The sequence below is a fragment of the Chenopodium album genome, chromosome 23 (genome assembly GCF_948465745.1).
Source record: "Chenopodium album chromosome 23, dcCheAlbu1.1, whole genome shotgun sequence".
NCBI lineage: Eukaryota > Viridiplantae > Streptophyta > Magnoliopsida > Caryophyllales > Amaranthaceae > Chenopodium > Chenopodium album.
Window position 1 is genome coordinate 24,230,811 of NC_137856.1, and position 23,681 is coordinate 24,254,491.

Consider the following 23,681-nt stretch of genomic DNA (forward strand, 5'->3'; position numbering starts at 1 on the left):
CATTTGCCTACCTCTTTAATCATTACTCTACTCTTTCGTCCCTTCCATTTCTTCTTATATATCCTTCCTCTTCCCCTACTTTGTCTTGCAACAATATCTTCTTATATATACATACCTAGCTTGTCTTAGCTCTCTCATCAATATCGTGTCAAATTCGATAACACATTTTATTATTTTTTCGTCGAGTTTTAAATCTTGTATTAGTAAGGAATCAATATGGGGAGTCTTTCAATTAGCAATGGGAATGGGTTTAATGAAAATGGGATATGTGGTAATGGGTTAAATGGGAAAGGTCAAAGTGGAGGTGGTGATCAAGGTCAAAGAAGAAGTTGCTGGTATGAAGAAGAGATTGAGGAAAACTTAAGATGGTCATTTGCTTTAAATAGGTATTTTATAAGTTTATAAGTATCACAACCCAATCTACGTACACCAATTTTTCTTAATAGTTGCGTTTTAAGAGTATTGTTTTTGTTTTATTGTTTTTTGTTTTTTTAGAATATGTAGCATTTTGAGAGTACTGACATTTTTTTTTATTATACTACATCCATTTCTTATTATTTTAAACAAAAGATATTATTTATGAGATATAAAACACTACTTTGTTGCAAATAATATAAACGGAGATAGTAGTAGATAAGGTGTGTGTATATATATACACAAACTTTTAAAAAAATCGGGTGTACAATAATTATTGTACATCCATTATAAAGATACACTAAAGTGAACAAAAGTTACCCCTGAAATGAATAAAAGTTACCCTAATACGCATAAAAGTAATCCAATACAAATAAAAATTATTAGTAAAAAAAATCACATTTTAAATGACTAAAAATCAATTATTAGTGATTGAATGTAATTAAATTACCATTATAAAACTTTTCTTGCTGTCTATTTATAAAAAAATTGTATTATCTTTAAAGTTACTAAAAAAAAGACAAAAAATTACCCTAAAATTAGGTAAAAGTTACCCTTATACTGCTCGATGTATAATAATATTAGTGTAAATCGGGTGTATACAAAAGTTTTTTTTTTATATATATATATGTCACGCATTCATAATTGGCACTACAAAAATTAAGTGATGAAAAGGTAATTAAAGTACATATGTTTAGTAAGCGTAGGTTCTTTAATTTATACTTTGTATTATTTATTTTTAGTGATGAGGATTTAAATAAGTTAATACTTAATTAATGTGAATGAAGATCAAGATAAGATAGAAATTTCATGACAAAGGATAATGTCATTCTTTTTATATTTTGGGCTTGGGTACTAGACGACAAAAGTATTAATATCTCCACTTTTGGGCTATAGACTTTTTATGTGGATATTGTTCTTCCTTTTGGTACAATTGCATTGGCTTCTAATTTGAAAAGTCTACTTTATTTCATACTGCTGTCCATGAAAAGCTAGACAAAATTAGGAGTTCTACAATTTAATTAATTAGTCATGCAACATAATTGAACATTATCATTATACATAATTAGTGGTGTAATCAACTAATTATACATAAATGAACATTACCATTGTTATGACATAAGTTCCTAGTTCACTATATTGCTTTATTCTTTTCTCCTTAGGGTCAACTCCTAGTTCACATTATTATACTCCTAATATACATGCATCTTAATTAATCATAATCAACATGCATCAATTACATGTAGCCTTGCTTTTGCAATGATAAAATAAAGGTTCCAAATTTTAATTTACAAGAAATGCAATGGCTACATGTTTTTTTACAATAAGCAACATACAATGTAATTGGTCATTATAATTCGACAAATTGGTATCACGTACACTTCTAAAAAATGACATACTTGTCACCCGTATTTTGATACTCTTTATTTTTTTGGGGAACCCATGTCTAATTATAAATGCTTTCTAATTAAACTATGTAAACTTCTTGCAGAATTATACACACAGGAGCTACTCAGTACCAGGACATACAACTTTTGGACACAAAACCATTTGGGAAGGTAAAATTTGTTCCTAATTCAATTTTCTAGGGTGTTAAAATAGTAACATTCATTTAACCAAGACAATATCTTTTGGGGGTTCTGGCTTCATAGGCTTTGGTTATAGATGGAAAGCTCCAAAGTGCCGAGATTGATGAATTTATCTACCATGAATGTCTTGTGCACCCGCCGTTGCTTCATCATCCAAGGTAATTCTTGTTTCGCGTGTGAAATTTGTTATGTAATTTAATTTGGTAAACAATAGAGACGATATAGTCCTAAGTTGTTGTGTTGAATGATAGTCCCAAAAGCATCTTCATTATGGGAGGAGGTGAAGGCTCAACTGCAAGAGAAATTCTTAGGCATCATACTGTTCAGAAGGTTGTCATGTGTGACATCGACGAAGTAAGTCCTTAACCACCCTATACAAAACATAAGTGTTTAATTAAGTAAAGTGTATGATTCCACTGATTAACTATTTCTACTCTACATTTTGAACAGGAAGTTGTTGATTTTTGCAAGTCCTACTTAGTTGTGAACAAGGAAGCGTTTTGTGATCCTAGACTCGAGCTAATCATTAACGATGCTAGGTAGACTTCGTTAATAATATGATACATACAAAGTTAATGATGCAGTCTTTATAATGTCCTTGATAATTTTTTGGTGGATTTATGGACAGGGCTGAGCTACAGAGCCGCGATGAGAAGTATGATGTGATCATAGGAGACCTTGCGGATCCTCTTGAAGGCGGTCCATGTTATAAGCTCTATACAAAATCATTCTATGAAAGTACTGTAAAGCCTAAACTTGGCCACAATGGTGTGTTTGTCACACAGGTATGAGACTATGAGATATACTGCAGCAAATCCTGCAACAATCCCATATCATTATTGAATGTAGCAGGATTTTATTGTGCTGATATAATAAATTTTATAGGCTGGACCAGCTGGAATTTTCAGCCATACTGAAGTTTTCACTTGCATTTACAACACACTGAAGCAAGTATTCAAATGTAAGCATGTTTCAGATGTTAATCTTCGAGTTCTGAATTGGGTTTTGATCTGAAATGCTAATCTTTTCGTGTCTGAATACTGCAGATGTTGTGCCTTACTCGGCTCACGTTCCTTCGTATGCTGATACTTGGGGATGGGTCATGGTATAATTAATTCCCTCCATATTTCGTTTGTCATTAAAAATTAGTTGTGACAGAGGTTTCATATAAAAATGCAATTTTATCAAAAAATAAATTGGAATACAGGCATCAGATTCCGAGCTTATGTTGAAGGTAGAAGAGTTTGATTTAAGAGTCAAGCAAAGGATGAATGGTGAAAACAGATTCTTGGATGGAACAACTTTCTTATCTGCTTCAACTTTGAGCAAAGCTGTTCGAAACTCGTATGTACATAACCTTTGAACTAACTCAGTTACTCAACTAAGTTACCTTTTGATTATTTGATTATGAACAATGTATAATACTCCTATACAAGTGCTAAGATGTTGTGTTGAATCATCAGGTTGGATAACGAGTCTCATGTATACACTGAAGGGGATGCAAGGTTTATTTATGGTCATGGCAAACTCAACTAATTAAAAACGTGACTTGGCTCTAGTTTAACGTGATATTCCATCCGTCAGGAATTAGTTGTCACTTTACACTATTTATGAGATTACTAATTTCGGACAAAGAGAGTATAAAGAAGTGGAAGAAATCTTAATTTTGGATCAGATTTCATGTAGGCTAGTTTGTGGTACTTTCTTTGTTACATCTTTTTGGCATTTATAGTTAAAATGAAGGGATGATATCCGGATCAGATTTTTTTGGGCATTTGTTACTGGTTTTTGTATTAGTTAGAAACAAGCAATGATATCCGGATTTTTTTTTTTTTTTTTTTTTTTTTTTTTTTTTTTTTTGAGAAACCACCTGCGGATACTAATATTAATATAGGTCAATTTCCGCCAAATTTAAAAGACTTTTAGGAAAAAGACTTAAGCAAACAAGTTCATTACAACCTCTAAAACCCACCTTGCCAGGGGCGGAACTTAAGAGGGGCGGGCAAAGGCTTGGCCCCCCTCAAAATTTTGGCCCAAATTTGTTTTACTAAATTACCTAAAGAAGTAAAAAGTCCAAAATCACCAAAAGAAGCTACGTACCAAGCAAACTAGTATTGACATATTGAATTCATCTTAATTTTGCACAAACCCCAATGCAAATTAAACCCAAGTGAATTCACTAGTCACTACTAGCTGCAAATTAAACTACAAATAACAATATTACCCTTTCAATTTCAAGTATTATACTGTATCTTTTTGTTATTCAATAGATTATTTCTATCCAAATGCTTTATATTATTATTTCCTCTTTAAATTTTTTTATTGTGTCAAACTTGAGTCTTAGCTTTTGAACTTAGCAGTTATTTGATTTTTATTTATTAGTCATAAAAAAAAATTCCTTTAATTACTATTGAAATAGAATTATATCAAAGATTTTTTTAATGGTATTTGTATAATAATTAATATTAAGGTAATATTATAATATACTTTACTATATCCCCTCAAAAAAAAAAAAAAAAAAAAAAAATTATACTCTACTATATATGTCATGGTGTTTATATAATTAATAATATTTACATTATTTGGCCCCACTAAGAAAAACTGTCAAGATCCACCAATGCACCTTGCAACATTGTGAGCTAAAGTATTATCCGTACGCTTAACATTAGAAATCGAATGAGCGACAAAAACAATGAGAAATAACATTAATATCATCAACAAGTAACGAGAACAGAGTTAAATTGTCTGCCTTCTTTTTTACCCCATCCACAGCCTTGGCAGCATCACTCTCCACAACAACTGACGAATAGCCCAATCTACTAGCCAATTGGATCCCAAATTACCATGTCGCAGCTTCAGCAATGTTAGGGGTGCACCCAACTTTCTCTTTGCAAACAACAGCAACCAGAATCTTACCCTCATCATCTCTAATCACAACCCCCAAACCTATCGAACTGCCAATGTGAACATCACAATTTATCTTCAACATTCCCGTGCAAGGCCTAGACCAAGAGTTAGCTAATGGCTGATTCGTTACACCTTGCCCCAAGAAAACCTTCTTCGCATATTCTTGATACTCAACAACAGATTTTAGGAGGTTTGACATACGCTAACCGAGCATATGCTTACGTTGTCAAATATGATCATGTTACGGCACCACCAAGCCGCCCAAGCAAGCGTAACCATATCTCTCAATTCCTGGCTGTTAATCTTCGAAGCTAACCACATCAATTTGTCTCTAAAGCACAAAGAGTGAGCTTGAGAAATCAGAGTAGAGAAATCACTCGCATTCCATATGCCCCTCGTTGCATCACATTCAAATGTAGCATGGATCACCGATTCATCTCCATTCCCATAAATCGAACAGTTCTTATTTTCCACCATATGACGATAATGTAGCCGTTCCCGCACCGCAAGAAAGCCTTTACATGCCCTCCATAGAAAATGTGCCAATTTTAGAGGACCCTTAATACTTCATACCCGCTTCCTTACATCATCATGTGGCTATGATTGCACCCTTGCAGGTCCTTGTTTGCCCAACCAGTACCCCGAGTGCACGGTATACACCCATCCTTAGTCGACCACCAGTATATCATCTTTCATGGTTCATTACGATAGAAGGAGGGATAAAATTAATGCTTGATCCACAGTAATAAAATTATCATGAATCACGTCTTCACGCCACACCATTGCCTTATGGTCTATTAAGTCACGAACACGCAGCCCCATGTTGTTTTGGTTTGATGGAGTTGATCGGTACATAAACATAAGAACTCCCCGGCAGGCGGCAGCCACGTCGAGTCCCACATCGAAATGCTGCAACCATTCCTAACCCTTCACTTTAACCCATTAAGTAACAAAGACTTGGCACCCCACATACTCCTCCTAGTATAACTAGGGTCAAAACTCCTGCAAGCCTCCAACACATCGCAATTTTTATAGTATTTAGTTTTCAAAATAGAATGTAGGAGGGTACCTTGATTATGATGGAGCTAGACGCCAACATTGTTTAGCTAATAGAACTTTGTTAAAGCATCAAAGGTCTCGGAAACCCATACCTTCAAAAAATTTTGGTTTGCACAAGTCTTTCTCTTTTTTTCCAATGCAACTTTTTCCTTGATGCCGTAGAACCTCACTAAAATCGAGCAAGAAGAGAATGATTTCATTAATGATACCATCAGGAATCCGCAAAATGCTCATCATATACATTGGGATTGCTTGAGCAACTGCTTTTATCAAAATTTCTTTACCGGGCATTGACGATAATTTCTCCTTCCAACCCTGCAATTTTTTCCAAAGATGTTCCTTGAGGTCAGGCCTGCAACAATAGCTCCCTTCAATCTACAATTATAGTCGGCAAGCCAAGATATTTCTCATGTCTGTCCACTTCCCGAATCTCCAAAGTATCCACAATCTTTTCGGCAATTGATGCAAACGTTTTTATTACTAAAGCAACTTCAATTTTGTTTAGATTAATTTTCTGGACTGAAGCTCTCTCATACTTGCTAAAAATATTTGCCATCATAGATCACTCTTGAGTATTAGCTCTAGCAAAAAGAATATTGTCGTCGGCAAAGAATAAATGTGACACCCAAGGGGCCCCTCTGCAAATCCTAGCGCCATGAAAAAGACCATCTCTAGCCGCCTTATTGATCAGAGTTGAGAACGCATTAGCACACAATAAGAAAAGATGTGGAGTGACTGCCCCTTAAACACTAGTGGAAAAAAGGCCATCCGTAACGGGCAAAAAGGGCCCATCCGTAACGGGCAGCGTCCGTTACGTATGCGGCCGTTACGGATGGCCATTATTATTCGTAACGGGCACCGTCCGTTACGAATAACTACTTATTCGTAACGGGCGTTTAAAGTGCCCGTTACGAATAATGGGTTATTCGTAACGGGCGTTTCAGGTGCCCATTACGATTAACCCGTTATTCGTAACGGGCTTTTATTTTGCCCGTTACGAATAATGGGTTATTCGTAACGGGCTTTTATTTTGCCCGTTACGAATAACGGGTTATTCGTAACGGACATCATATCTGCCCGTTACGAATAGTGTTTGATGCAATTAAAAAAAAATCCAGCAGCCCGTTACGAATAGTGTTTGATGCAATTAAAAAAAAATCCAGCACGTGCTAGCACATGCTGGATCATTTTATCAAATAATGAGATAATTTCTTTTTTTTACCCAAGTATAATACACAGATTATTTATTTATTACACAAGTATAAAACACAAATAATTTTTTTATTACACAAGTATAATACACATTTAATATACTATAAGCAAAAATATATTCATTATCACTACAAAATACATCAACTTGCTCATATAATAAGACTAAGACTAATAAAAGAGCAAAAACAAATCATAATTGTAATAAAAACAAGTTTTATCCCGACATTTGTGGTCTGAGACGTTGAGTCTTAAGCTCCCTTGTGTAGATATTATATGCTCCACCTACATTCAATAATTTCAACAAACCAAAATTAACATAATTGAAAAAAAAAAATAATATCAAAATCCACAAGATCATTGAATCATAATTGAATCAGCCTGTCAAAAAAAAATCAAAATGAACTGGACTTATTATTTGAACACTAATGATAGTCAAAGAGACTTTATTTAAGCAAGAAATAATAAAGAATATTATTATTATTCATGTGCACAATGAATACGGAAGGTTTCTCCAAAGTAACAGTCCAGTTCAAACAAGAGGATCTATTATTTTATTATTTCAGTATTAATAAACCATCATAAAAATAATTGAATAATAAATAACTGATTTCATAAAAATAAGTTATTTACAAGAGGATCTATCCCGTAAAAAAAAAATCAAAATTAAAAAAATAATTGAATTACATAAATAAGCTGATTTATAAAAAAAATCAAAATTTTTAAAAAAAAAAGCTGATTTCACCATAAAATTACATAATTCAAGCATAATTAAGCTTCGGAACTACGAACATTTGCGCATTACTTAAAGATCTCAGAAATCAGAAAGTTTTTCACCAATTTAAAGTCATAACTACCAAATCGCATCTCTTTTCCAAGCTAAATTCAAATTTGCAAACAACAAAACTAAATAGCATTTTAAAAATTCAAATAAATTTACAAATCTACAAGATTTACACCACAAAATCCTCATATCATTGAAATAAACAATATAAAATCACAAATCCTAAAATCAACACTAAGAATCAAACACCTAGATGAAAATTCAGAAATCACTCAAATTAGAGAGCTAAAAATAATTGAGGAGATTAAAATACAAAATGAAGATAGAATTGGAATAAAATCAGAAACTTTAGATCTAAAAAAAGACAATAACCATTCCTGAATTTGCAAAAATTCAGCACAAAATATACCAAAAATCCAGTACTAAGAAACTTAAATCAATTAAAAACAACATAAATTTCTAAAAATAAAGTTGAATCAACTCAGACAATCATCATTTACCACATTCAAACTGATAAATCTTCCAACTTTATATTCGATGATTACAAAGAGAAAAAATCTTACCTAGAAACTTTAGATCTAAAGAGGAAGAGTTCCGTCACCGCCGGTTACACCTCCGCCCAAAAACGACGCCGCTTGGAGGCTCTTGTATGAAGCAGCCGGTCAAGTTGCTCGTCTCCGCAATCACTGCTCAAGTAAACCACCAAAACAGAATGACGGAAAAGAGGAAAGGAGAGGAGAGAGGAGAGAGAGAGGTGAATGACGGAGAGAGAAAGGAGAGGAGAGAGAGAGGAGATGAAAGAAAGAGGAGATGAGAGATAGAGGTGAATGACGGAGAGGACGGAGAGAGAGAGGAGAGGAGAGAGAGAGGAGATGAAAGAAAGAGGAGAGGATAGATAGAGGTGAATGACGGAGAGGAGGGAGTGAGGGAGTGAAACCCTAAAAAGCCAAGTATTGGGCTCTCCTCTCATAAGTTGGGCTATAAGTTTGGTCATTTACGTGTAATATAGTATTCGTAACGGGTAATATAGTGTCCGTTATGAATACTTACTTATTCGTAACGGGCAATATAGTGTCCGTTACGAATACTTACTTATTCGTAACGGGCAAAGTAGTATCCGTTACGAATACTTACTTATTCGTAACGGACACTACTTTGCCTATTCGTAACGGATACTACTTTGCCCGTTACGAATAAGTAAGTATTCGTAACGGATACTACTTTGCCCGTTACGAATAAGTAAGTATTCGTAACGGACACTATATTGCCCGTTACGAATATCTTGATTGTAACGGGCAAAGCTTTGCCCGTTACAAATAGCCTGTTACAAATGAGAAATTTTCCACTAGTGAAATCTGCCCATTTATTTTGAAAGCAAACTACACAAAATACTCTGCAAAAAAATCATAATTCTACCAATCCAAGCCATCGAAAACCCCATTTTATGCATATTAGCTACCGTATTCAATACAACTTTATAGATCACATTACAACAACTAATAGGATTCCGAAAGTTGAGATGGATTCTCACACTTCATAGAATAAGAACAATGCAAGTATTATTAACTTCCGATAAATTCAAATCCCCCTTCCACTATCCCTTCACAAAAGCTATAATATCAAGGCCTACAATATGCCAAAATTTTTGGAAAAAAGTGGATGGACAGCGTCAGGGTTGGGGGCCTTATTAGGGTGCGTTTGGAAAAGAGCAATTCTAATCTCCTCCGCAGACGGCTCATAGTCAAGCATTGTGTCCATGTCATCCTATACAATCTTGAAACCCAGTCTGAGAACTAGTAGCAAAAAGGTTTAAGAAGTAGGCAGAAATCAACCTCTCCAAGCCGAATAATAATTTTTACTTTATCTAATCAATATCAATATATATATTATTAAAACTCATGACAAGACATGCTATTTTGCCATTTGTCACTGGTAATTGCATTTGGCATAGGAAAATTTGACTTTTACCACCAAAATAATCATGAAATTGTTTTTTTACCACTATGTATTTTAAAAGTTTTATTTTAACCACCAAATAAAATTCTAAAAATTGTTTTTTACCACCTACCGTTAAGAAAACTGTTAAATCTAACGGTGTTAAAAAAAATTCTTTGATTTTTGTGCGCAAAACATGTTTTTCAAAGGTTTAGGGGGGCATTTTGGTCCTATGAGTCCAATTTGAGGTCAAAATTGACAAAAAATATCGAAAATGCCTCATTTTGCATGTTTCACGCAATTCGAGGTACTTTTAAACATGCAAAACGAGATATTTCTGATCAATTTTTATAAATTCTAACCTCAAATTAGATCCATATGGCCAAAATGCCCCCCTAAACCTATGAAGAACATGTTTTGTGCATGAAAATCAAAGAATTTAAAAAATTCCGTTAGATTTTTGACGACAGGTGGTAAAAAACAATTTCTAATTTTTCATTAGGTGGTTAAATAAAACTTTTAAAATACATGGTGGTAAAAAACAATTTCATGAATGTGTTTAGTGGTAAAAGTCAAAATTGATGTGATGCCACATCATACTAGTCCATTAATGAATGAAAAACTCCAAGCATTAATAACCTCCATGTATTAGTTTAGTTTAATTGACATATTCTTCATATGTAACACCCTATTAAAATTTCCCTTGACCCTTTGAATGTAACTTCTTAATATTTGCACAATAATAAAATGTACTAGGTTAGATGCTATGCCATGCATGGTAATTTTTACTACTTATTATTAGTTTAACACTACAAATAATTACAAAAATATATATATTGCAAAATATGATGAAAAACTTGTAAATCACAAAATATAAGGAAAATAATATCATACTGAAGAAAAAAAGAGAGTATTAAAGTTATAAAAAAAAAAGAGGGATTACTATATGCAGAACTAATTTACATCACAAAGTAAAAAATTGGAAAATATTATTGCATAGTATTAAATTGAAAAATAATATTTTTGTTAAAATGAAATATACTTATCAAATAGGAATGAAAATAGTGTTGTACAGTAAGAAAATTTGACACGAAAAAAAAAAAAAAATCTTTCGAGGGAAATTTTTTAACTAGAAGATAACACATGTCTTAGGTAGTATACCTTCTCAGCTGTCTAAGGAGGGCAACATACATCTAAACAATCCTTTCACGTGTAGCTTCGAATTATCCCAATCCCTAGCTAAAGCCCCCGCTTTGCAATAGGTAGCAGTTTTCGGAGAGGCTTCTTAGTTTCGCCTTTAGTATATAGTCGTAGAAGAGATAGTTAAAGGGAAATAAATCTATAAATAGAATATATTGATAGCAAAAATTGGCGAGCCAAAATCACGATTTAGATAACACTTGCTTAGGCCCTGTTCTTTTCACCTTAAAAAAATAATATTAAGTAAAAATAATTTCAGTTCAGTAAAAATAAGTTTAGTTCAGTAAAATTAATTTCAGTTCAGTAAAAATAATTTCAGTTCAGTAAAAATAAGTTCAGTTCAGTAAAATTCAGTTTTCTTAAAGAAGAATTATAATAGAAAATCAGTAAAAATAATTTCAGTTCAGTAAAAATAATTTAATTTCAGTAAAAATAATTTCAATTCAGTAAAATTAAGTTCAGTTCAGTAAAATAAGTTCAGTTCAGTAAAAATAATTTCAGTTCAGCAAAATTAAGGTGAATCGAACAGGGCCTTAATCAATAAATAATATTGCTAATATTATGTAACTATCTTTTAATAAGATACTTAAGCTTGCATTATAAGACATGCCAAAAGAAAAATATTTTTTTCAAATAAAAATTAACTTAACCGAATTTTGTACAAAAATATTTTTATGTAATTAGGAAATTGTACGGAGTGTACTAGTTAAAATATAATTAAGGAAATTATAATAAGTAAGATATTGCATGTTTTAACTTTTCTTTACAAATTAAAATCGTATCATTAAAGTTAACTTATTTACCGCCTAAAAAGCTACTATTATAGTTATAGATATTTTTTTTAAAAAAAAAATAATAAATACACCACAAATAAGACACACTAGAAGATGAACGTGTCATTATTGGTGTGTCTTTTAGCACTCCAGGCAACGGATCGGATTCAGGTCAGATGTGGCTAAATCCTTATTCGATCCGTTTAGTAAACGGACCCTGGACTCAGATCCGAATCCGAAAAATCCGAGTCCAAATCCGAATCCGATCCGACTCGTAATATTTGGATCCGAATCCGGTGCGTTTATACGGACCTCCGAAATGATCCGAACATTTCTTTTAAAATGTTTTTTTAGGAATGTCATATACATATAATTGCTTGTATTGTCATACCAATTAAAGTATAAACATAACATATTTAAATTATGAACTAAGTTACATAACAAAATTTTGCTACAAAACAAGCAAATAATTGTCCCAAATTATAGAGCATATGCTTATACTGTCGAATTCGGACTCCGTCGGACTTTGCTTAGGGTCCAAGTCCGATCCACGTCCTATTCGGATCGGATTCGGACTAAATTTAAATGGATTCAGATCGCATTTTTTTTCCTTCGGATCGAATCGGATTCGAATCGAACTCGGATTAAATTGTCATCCCTAATGTCTTGAAGATGACACGTGTCATTATCGGTGTGTCTTTTAGTACTCCCTCCGTTTTATTTATTTGCATCACTTTTCTTTTATGTATGTTGTTTTTTATAAATGCATCACTTCTATATTTGGTAACTTTATAATATATTTTATTATTTTTCTCTCTTACTTTAAACCCCACTCAAATTATTTTATCATTTCTCTCTTTTCCATGGTACCCATTTTAATAATAAAAATATCTATCTTCTCTCACATACTTTCTCTTTCATGGTCACCATCTTACTTTTATCATAATAATTTATTCATCCATTCACAATATTTTATTACTCTCCTAAAACTTTGTGCATTCTCAAGTGATACAAAAAAAAAAAAAAAAAAAAAAAAACCCGACTTTATGGGTGTTTTTTTTTCTTCAATTCCAAAAACCGGCAACTTGCTGAAAAGGTCATTACTACTGCTAGTGTTATATACCTCGATATGCAACATCCATAGCACGCTCCAAGAGGTGATCATATGTTTAATACGGAGCAAATTGTGCATCGGGAATTAGTGTAATAAATCTAAGTCCCACATTGATACAAAAAAGTAAAATAATCAAGTTTAAATACGCTGCTCTAAACTAATGGAGTACCTATTGACTATAGATGGGTATAGGTAGGGGAGAGCATGGGACGGGTACCTGTTCCAATAACGTTATCGGTTCGGATACCCAATAACCGTTAAGGCTAAAACCAATTCCCGAAACCGATCCAATAAGGTTCGGGTACCCGAAAATTCGGATACCCGAAAATACGGGTACCCGAACCAAATATCCGAACCGAACCAATAAGCTGATTTTTTTTTGTTTGGGTCTTTTTATGTATTTAACACCTGCTTTTTTCTAGTTTTTTTTTTTTTTTGTACTTGTGTTTTTTTTTACTATAAATTCAACGAATATCTTATCAAAAAAAAATAAAAAATTCAACCTGAATACCTGACAAGTACATTAAAAATCCATGATTTCAAAAAATAACCATCTGAACAAAGGAAAAAAAATAGTCCATGAATTAAAAAAAAAATAACAACCAAATAGTCTCATACTTAATTACAAACATACAATTTCTTATAAAAAAAAACTAAAAAAGTCCAAACTCCAAACTCCAAACTCCAAACATACAATTTCTTATACAACTCATTACATAACCTTAAATAATGTCTGATTAAAAAAAAATGCTGCCTTTAGTTAGTCCAATCACCAACAAAGAGGAAAGGTTCCTTCAAGCTAATAACAGCTCCTGCCTCTAACAACTCCTTCCTCTAATCATCATCAACAAAGAGGGATTGTTCCTCACCAAGTGGTAACATTTCTTCAAAAAAAAAAAAAAAAAAAAAAAAAAAAGAGTAAGGAAAAGGAAGATATCAGGCTTAAAGGGAAAAAAAAAAAAAAAAAAAAGAGAAAATATTTAAATGTTACCTGATTCAATTTTTTCCATGTCTTCAAGTCTCTCCTCAAGTATAAGTGGACCTTGAGATGTACGTAGCCAATCTTGTGCACAAATCAAGGCTTCTACCATCTTAGTTGAAAGTGAGCTGCGAAATGAATCAAGCACTCGACCACCGGTGCTAAAGGCTGATTCAGAAGCGACTGTTGAAACGGGAATAGCAAGTACATCTCTAGCCATGAGAGCTATTGTTGGGTACCTTTCACCATATTTTTTCCACCACCCCAAACAATCAAAGCTTTTTCCAGCAGGATTAACTTCTCTATCATCTTCTAAATACTTGGCCAACTCATTTTTCCCTTGCACTCCAACACTTGAACCCACATCCTTTTCAAACTCTAATTCCGCAACATCTACATCAGAGTCCATATCTTCTACTTCCTCCAGAAAATCAGAAGTTTTGGGGGGAATGGAATCATTTAAAGGGTTCTCAGAAACATAAAGTTCATACATTTCATTCAGAGTTTGCATCACTTTAGCACACAAATACTTAGCTTTTTCAGAATCATATTGTTGATTAATTGCCCATTTAGTATAGCCCATTTTCCGCCTAGGATCAAGAATGACAGCAATATACAACAAAAGATTCACATTATCAACATTCTCCCAATACTTGTCATGCTTTTTCTTCATTCCACTAGCCATTAAACTCACCCCCACATCATTACTCAACATTTTTTTCTTGATTAACACACTAATCCCAACAAGTTCTTGTAAATACACATTAGAGGTGATATACAACGAGCCAGAAACTCTTAGAGTAGCATCATAAAATATTTTAAGGAAAGGAAGAAAAGAGGCAACACGATCCCAATCACTAGATTCAGGCACACCATCTGACTTATTTAACTCAGACTTAAATTTACCACCATCAGAACATTCAAGCAAATCAAAGGCCCTACGATATGCCAAAGCACCTTCCAACATTAAATAAGTGGAATTCCACCTAGTATCCACATCTAAACAAAGAAAACGTTTTGACTCCAACTTTTCTTGTTTAACACAGCTCATAAACTTTTGCAATCTAGCACCCGATGATCTTACATACCTAACAGCACAACGAATTCTTTTTATAGACACATCACTTTCTTTCAATCCTTCTTTAACCGTTAAACTTAATATGTGAGCACAACATCTCATGTGTAAAAACCGACCACCCAAAACTAAAGTTTTCCAACTTTCAAACCTCCTTTTCAAATATTGAATGCCCACATCATTTGAACTAGCATTATCTACCGTGACAGTCATAACTCTAGAAATACCCCATTCAAGTAGGCACTTTTGGACAGATTTACCAATAGTTTCACCAGAATGACCAGAAATTATACAAAAGTTTATTATTTTCTTGTGCAATTTCCAATTTTGGTCAATAAAGTGAGCGGTTAAACACATGTAATTCATATTTTGGCAAGAAGTCCAAGTGTCAGTGGTCAGACTTATACGTGAAGTGCACTTGCTAAAAAAACTCTTCAATTTTTTTTTCTCATCCAAATAAATCCTAAAACAATCTCTAGTCACTGTCCATCGAGAAGGAATAATGAAAAAGGGTTGTGTTACCTTCATAAAGTTGCGAAAACCTTCATGCTCCACCGTTCTAAAGGACATTTCATCCATAATCACCATCTTTGCCAGAGCTTTCCTACTATCTTCTTGATTGAATTTCCATAACTCAAGTCTACCTTTCTTTTGATCCACAAGATTCCCATCAAGAGTTTGCTGACTAAGGGACAGTAGTTTCTGATTTTGATCAATGTTTGGGGGGTATGCCTTACATCGCGATATGTGGTTCTTCATGCCGGAGGTACCATGAAGTGATGCACAACCAATTAATGCATGACAATAGATACATTCAGCCTTGTTTTCTCCATCCTTCTTTATAAAATGCTCCCAATGAGGAGACCGCCTTTTTCTACTTTTTTTTGAAGTTTCACCAGAGGGGGCAGCAACATCAGCATCTTCAGAAGGTTCATTTGATTGATTTTGTTGCACAAAGGGGTCATTATTTTCCGTCATTGGCTCATACTCCCAAGGCTCAAGAGGAGGACTAGGAATTGGAGGAGCTTGACTTGTAGCCGATGAGTCTTCCATCTCCCCACTACTTCCAAATTCCATACACTCCTACAAATGAAAAAAAAAAACAAATAAGTTCACCCATGTAATCATGTATAGTTGTATACACAAATAAGTGAATAACACTATAACAGGACTGGAAATCTAGTTAGTAATGGAAAGAACCTAAACAAAAATTCAGTCTAACCAAAAAGTTCACTCATGTATATACAAATAACAAGACTGGAAAATCATATAAAGTTATAAACTATAAAGTAATAAGCCTAAAAAATAATCATTTTAAAAGACTCAAAAAATCTAGTTAGTAACCACTAACCAGACACAAAACAATGATCAATAAGCCACTAAGTGCAAGCTACCAAAGTTCCAATTAAATGACATACTGAAAATCTAATACTAACTTACTAAGTATTTGCTTCAGACAACTACTAGTTCCATCAGATCATGCATTGGTCAAGAGTCAATATATGAAGTCAACATGGAAAAATGAGAGTTGAGCAATAACATGATGGAGAGAAGCAGTGAACAACTGAACATTACCATACGAGCTAAAATATGCCAACATTACATATATATTTTGAGAAGAGGTTTGACTATAAATAAATAACATAGGGTACCCTTATTGCTATTGAAAATTACACATTACCAATTTAATTGACAATAAACCAAACAATTACCTAACAACATAGCCAACCAGCCCTGGTCTTAACTTTTGGAACACATCATTATCATCATTACTATCAAACTATAAAATACTCATCCACGATCCTTGTAGTTCATTATGACTATAAATAAATATCAATTCATGACTATCTCAACGTTATTAACTTTTGTAGTTCATTATGAATATAAATAAATATCATCATGACTATAAATAAATATCAATTCATGTCATAGTTATTAAGAAGAGTGAAACAAACCTATCTTCAAACACATTCCAAACTATCTCAACAAAACCAACTAAATATTGCTTGTAGTTCATTTCATTGGAAAAGTTCAGGTTCTTCAATTAATTTCAACACCCACAAATATTTTCGATGATTTTAAGAAAAACATCTTACCTTATAATGAAGTTGCCTCAAATCTCAATGGAGCAGAGAAAGCTCACAAGCCACTTCAATGGAGACCTTAGTCTCAGAGTACGCTTCAATGGAAGAGAACGAAAGCTCACAAGCCGCTTCAATGGAGACCTCACAAGCGACTAAGCGTAACGCTTTAGATCTGGAAAACAAGAGTTTTCACTAATTAGAGGAAAAATTGAATTCATTGCAAATAATTAGATCTTGAAAAGAGATAATTACCTGAGATAACTGGATAACCGCTGATAAAGAATATAGATCAGAGAACCAAAGATTAGAGAAGAGGAGGAGGAGGAGGAGAGAGAGAGGAGGAGGAGGAGAGAGATGATGATGGTTTGATGGAGGCTGAGTGAGTGAGTAAGTGAGTGAGATTAGGGTTCGTTTCTTTTGTTTGTTTGTTTGTTTTTTTATTTTTTTTTATTTTTTAAATACAAAACACGGCTTTCAGGAGTTTCAGCATTTCAAAATTTTCTGTTTCAATTTTTTCAAAAAAAAAACTGACATTTTAGATTTTCGGGTAATTCGGGTACCCGAAACTGTGTTAACGGGTACCCGCTACCCGAACCGTTAAATCCTAAACGGTTCGGGTACCCGACCCGAATCCTTTAAACGGTTCGGGTACCCAAATTTTCGGTTCGGTTACGGATCGGTTTTTCGGGTTTTCGGTTTTTCGGGTTTTTTTGCTCAGCCCTAGGTATAGGCATATAACTTTATACTAATTCAAGATCAGTTAATTTAATATGCCCTCAGCTTTGATGGTGTATTTAGCCATCCAGTAAAGGTGGACTATTTTTTAATTTTTGGAATTTAATGAGAATTTTATTTCTTTCCAACTTTTATTTAGACTAGGATGACCTACGCGCGCGATGCGCGCGGAGTGGCTAGCTCTTGCGGAAAAGTTGTATTGGCGTGTATTTACACCTTAGGCTTGGGTGGTAAACCTGATAGTTTTAATACGCGGCATTTAGTTTCTGTGCCTATGTGATGGCTGTGTAGAAGTATAAAAAAGCCACCAAAATCTTTTATGACAACTATTTATTAAAACCCTCAAAAGTTTGATAGTTATTTTAAAATTATTACTTTCTCCGTTTCTATTTAATTGACTAACATTCCTTAAATAGAAAAGTCATATTACTTGACTCATACTATATGTGGTAAGCTTTTGGTGGATAAATTCTCTAAATTACCCTCAAAAAGTGCACATGCGGACAACTTTTGGGGGGGGGGGTGATAAGATGGCCATGTGCAACAAGGGCCACACAAATAAAATTCCTCCTTCATCTCCTTAAATATTGTGCCCAAGGCTATGGGTCAAGTAATAAATAGAAACAGAGGAAATATTAAACAATGTTTAATTGATTTGCACCTTTCATATCTTAAGCAGCAATTGTTTGTTTAAAACTCTTAATTAATTTGCATGTTTTAATAACACTTAACTAGTTTTTGGCTTGGGCGATGCCCCAGGTCATATATATATATATATATATATATATATATATATATATATATATATATATATATATATATATATATATATATATATATATATATATATATATATATATATATATATATATATAATAACAACTGGTACACCATAGGTTGGCCCAACCCAGTCCTCTCGTACTAGGGTTGGCTCCTCGCAGTTCCCCCTTTAACACTAACGGTAGATAGGAACCGAACTGTCTCATGACGTTCTAAACGAACCCAACTCACGTATGACTTGAATTGGTAAACAACCGAACCCTTGGGACCTTCTTCAACCCCAGGATGTGATGAGTCGACATCGAGGTGCCAAACGACTCCGTCGATAAGAGCTCTTGGGAGTCATCAGCCTGTTATCCCCGGTGTACCTTTGATCCGTTGAGCGAGAACCCTTCCACAGATAGGAACCGAACTGTCTCATGACGTTCTAAACGAACCCAACTCACGTATGACTTGAATCGGTGAACAAACGAACCCTTGGGACCTTATTCAACCCCAGGATGTGATGAGTCGACATCGAGGTGCCAAACGACTCTGTCGATAAGAGCTCTTGGGAGTCATCAGCCTGTTATCCCCGGCGTACCTTTGATCCGTTGAGCGAGAGCCCTTCCACACGAGACTCCCGGATCACATGGGAGTCAGGCAGGCTTATACCATTACGCTCACGAGTAGAATAGACGCTATATATATATATATATATATATATATATATATATATATATATATATATATATATATATATATATATATATATATATATATATATATATATATATATATACTATAAATAAAATAAAGTGAAATGGATTGGTGGTTTATTTAAAAATAAAAAAAAAACATTTGTTAATTTTTGCAAATATTATTGAACATCAAAATTCTTTATTAAATAATATGCAGTAACCTAAATTTTTTATCGTATATATTAGTTTATTTTATTTGTGAAATGGATTTTTATTCTGCAGTTGTCATAAAAAAACTGCTTAAGTAAACATATATTGTGATTAAAAGAAAAAAACAAAAGTTTGTTATACTTTTTCGGGTTACATATTTTAAAAAACTATAACATATATGAATTAAAAATGAGTAACTGGAAGATATAAAGTTAATTTTGTAATCGTATTATATTGTTGTTAAAATACACACATATAAGACAATTAAAAATTTATAATTAATGAATAGGAATAACTCATTTTAAAATTCTACTAATTACCATAAGATGTGTTATTAGAGTGGTGATTAATCTATATCTGTACTATATATTAAAAGACGTTTGTAAAGAAGTTTAGGTGCCACGTGGCGCTCTCCTCATTTAATCCGATTTCTACTCCATGTCTAAAAATATGGTTTTTAAAAGATTTGAACACATGACCTCAAGTTTAAACTTTAACGTGTTAGCCACTAAGCTATTACAATATTACATGTCATTCAATAAAAATTAAATATTAATAAAGATTTTTATCATGGAAATAATGCGGTATCTCGGGGCATCGTCTAGGCCTAACACTAGTTTTAAATTAAAGGAAATTTTGGAATTTGGTTCCTCGAAAATGGGGGCTGTTGAATTTTGGTACCCATATAATAAATTTTTTTTTTTTTTTTTTTTTTTTTTTTTTTTTTTTTTTTTTTTTTACTTTGGTACCCATCAAAGTGTAAAATTATAGCTTTTGGTACATCTATCCATTTTCCGTTAACTTTTCCATTAGTGGGCCTTGTCACCTTCCATCCACCCCTTAGCCACCTTGAAGCCGGTAGCAACCAGGCACACAACCACCTTACCTCGCCACCATGACTGCAACCATCGTTAACCGCTGAATTAAGTCCTTAACCACCACCACCTCAAATTCGCACCACAACAGCCACCAATCACCAGCACCTCGAATTCGCACCGCCAATACCTCCAATTCGCACCACTAGCACCTCCAATTCGCACCACCACACCTCCAATTTGCACCACCAGCACCTCCAATTTACCGCTCCATCACACCACCACCACAAAAATTACCCCCTGCAGCACGCACCAGCAAAACCACCTGAAACATCTTCGCAATGGCCGCAAAATCGACCTAAACAACCCTGAAAACCATCCGTTTTCTGGGTTGTTTAAAAATCCTAAACAAGTTTTGTATTTCAGGTTGTTTCAAGTGGGTTTTAGGGTTTTGAGGGGCGGCAAAAGTGCAATGGTGGTTGCTTCAGGGAGGGAATAGGCCGGCGAACAGGGAAAGGGGGTTGTTTTCGGCGAACGATGGTTGTTTTGGAGGGTAGTTGCTTCTGTGCCGGTGTGCGGTGGTTTTGCAGCTGTTGTGGCTGAGATTGGAGGAGGAGCTGAGGTGGGCTCGCCGGCGCTGGGGTGGGCACTAGCAACCAGCATGGGGAGGGGGAAGGGTGGCTAACATGGAGGGGGGAGGGAAGCTGGTTGGTTATTATATAATTAGATAATGGGCCCTACTAACGGAAAACTTAACAGAACATGGACGGAGGTACCAAAAGCTATAATTTTAAACTTTGTTGGGTACCAAATAAAATAAAGTTTTAAACGGGTACCAAAATTCAACAGCCCCTATTTTCAAAGGTACCAAATTCCAAATTTTCTAAATTAAATAAAGAATGTCAGATCATGAATTCAAATATTAATGCTAATAAATTAGAATTTTTTGAGAGGAAACATTATTAAAGATCAATAATAACATGACATGGCGCCACATGGAGAAATTTGTGACACATGGCAAGATCACAATTCTTGCCATTTAGTTTTAATAATATATATTGATATTGATATTGATTGATTGATTGATTGATATGTACTTCCTCCGTTTTCTTTTACTTGCAACACTTCCCTAAAAAGGAAATGTCACAATACTTGCAACACACTATAAAAGGAAAGTTACTTTAGGGAAAAACTATACTAAATCACTTATTTAAAGCACAGGGCCCACTAAATTACACTCTTAACAACCACTCATCCTATTTTAAAGTTTATTAGATCATGTAACCCCACTTTTCTTAATTACCGCGCTAAAGGGTGTGTTGCATCTAAAAGAAAACGGAGGAAGTATAATATTTCTAGCGTGTTTTTCTTTAAGTGAATTTTTTGTGAGCTTTGGTTATACGAGGTAGTACTATATAAAATGTTGCAGCTAAAAACTTAATAACGTAAGTTCTTTGATGTTCTACGACCATCTAATATCTATATCTAATACTAAAGCAACAACCACTTAGTTACAATTTTCTTCTTAAATACTCTCCATAATTAATACCACGCTTTTTTCCTTCATCGATTTTTGATCCCTTGATTTTATGATTTTTATGTTCTTTATACCTCTTGATAACATCTACTCAAATATCACTATTTTATATGAATTCCATTCAAATTCCATAACGTTGTGTTATTTCGGATGATATACTACAAGAGGGGGGATGAATTGTAGTATATGTTCCTAGTGCCTACTTTTCGCGGAATATAAAACTAATTGCTATTAGGAACTTAGACAATGCAAAGCGGATTTTACGAGGAAACCATCCAGGGCCCAACTGGAAGTAAAACCTCGACCCTCCAAGGGATTTTAAGCCAAACCAATCCACTATAATAGGGCAAACACCAAGTTACAACCTATTATACTCAGACCTACAAGTGCCTGCTCGGAAACTTGCTACTCGATAGGACCCTATCCTACCCAATCTAAGTCCCACACTTAGATTCACTTGTACTACCAAAGTACTACCCACTCGGCCTCTCACTAGAAGCTCAATCGGCTTCACCCTAGAAGCTCACACATTGCACTCTTACCCTACAATTATAACGAGAATCCTCACGAACTCTCACACTCCAATACATAAAACACTCAAAACTCTTTTTCCCAATTACAAGATCTCAAAGAATAACTCTAAATAAATATTAATGAATAAAGAGATAAAACTAATATGCTGGACACTTAAGATCTGTCTGGAACTTTTTGGATGAACTGAAACCAAACCTCACTGGAACTCTGACCTGGAGGTTTGACTTACCTTCGTGGTGAAGGATGAAACCATTAAGCACGACCACTAATTAAGCTTCGTTAGCCTCAACTTTGAATGAATACATATGAGCATATATATAGTACACCCAAATTATTCTTTTTGTGAAAGATAAGTTTTATTAAAAGATAGAAATAAAAGATATTTTCCAAAATAAGTTTTCCAAAAATATATCTTTTGTTAAGAATATAATCTATCAATAATAATAAGATATATTTACCATAAAACTAGATTTTATCTAAATCTTATATTTTCCAAATATACTAATATATCTTTTAACAAAACATATACTTACCATATCTTTTCACAAAAGATATACTTGCCATAAAATTAGATTTTATTTAAAACTTATTTTGCTGAAAATATTTCCAAAAATAACTTATCTTTTTCCAAAGGGATTTATTAGAAAATAAATATCTTTATTCTGTAAAATCAAATCCCTAAAAGATATGCACGTATTAGGTAAATATATATATCATTAAATTCGACTTGCGACCTTTAACAACGTGCAGACCTAATTAAGTTCCGATTAGGTTCTGGAACTCTAACAGTCTCTGAGTTCCTGACAAGTGAGTAACTCTAATTTCATTGACTATCCTGAGTTCACCTTGGTTCTTTAGACTTGTTCCAGACTGACTTTTATGTCCAACATACTTACATGAATCCTAGAGCGATATACTTCGATTTCTCTGTCTTCATGTTGCTTCTTTGAAACTCTTATTCTAGAATCTTGTAGTTTTGATGTATTCTAGATCTCGGGGCAACGTTCCACTTCTGGAATCGCAGGCCAAGTTCCTAATTGGAACTTGTTGTCTTCAACGCAGACCAAGTCAACTCTTTAACTTGCTGTCTTCAAGAACCTGTTAGGGAACTTAGATAGTTCTTGTTAGAGAACAAAGTTCTTGTTAGGGAACTCTTCATGTACCTGTTATGGAACATGGAACTCTTCATATACCTGTTAGGGAACATGCTCCGGCTTTCGTGGGAAAGCCTGCCGAAAGTTCCTTATGAATCTTGTTAGAGTATACCT

General features: G+C 33.8%; 1 protein-coding gene across 1 annotated transcript; it reads left to right on the forward strand.

Moving 5' to 3' along the window:
- LOC145608389 (thermospermine synthase ACAULIS5-like) lies at positions 1 to 3,836 on the forward strand. The gene is made up of 10 exons (XM_081664001.1): positions 1 to 386; positions 1,907 to 1,973; positions 2,067 to 2,161; positions 2,255 to 2,357; positions 2,454 to 2,542; positions 2,632 to 2,788; positions 2,889 to 2,964; positions 3,050 to 3,108; positions 3,211 to 3,347; positions 3,467 to 3,836. The coding sequence occupies exons 1-10, from the start codon at positions 217 to 219 to the stop codon at positions 3,537 to 3,539; spliced, it is 1,026 nt and encodes a 341-aa protein (XP_081520127.1). The 5' UTR covers positions 1 to 216; the 3' UTR covers positions 3,540 to 3,836.
- Positions 3,837 to 23,681: the final 19,845 nt, after the last annotated feature.

What these genes read in the sequence shown, in the direction of transcription:
- LOC145608389 (XM_081664001.1), top strand. Translation starts at nt 217, where the DNA reads ATGGGGAGTCTTTCAATTAGCAATGGGAATGGGTTTAATGAAAATGGG. An exon ending in ACTGAAGCAAGTATTCAAAT is followed by an intron (nt 2,965 to 3,049) that starts GTAAGCATGTTT and finishes TGAATACTGCAG; the next exon opens with ATGTTGTGCCTTACTCGGCT. An exon ending in ATACTTGGGGATGGGTCATG is followed by an intron (nt 3,109 to 3,210) that starts GTATAATTAATT and finishes ATTGGAATACAG; the next exon opens with GCATCAGATTCCGAGCTTAT.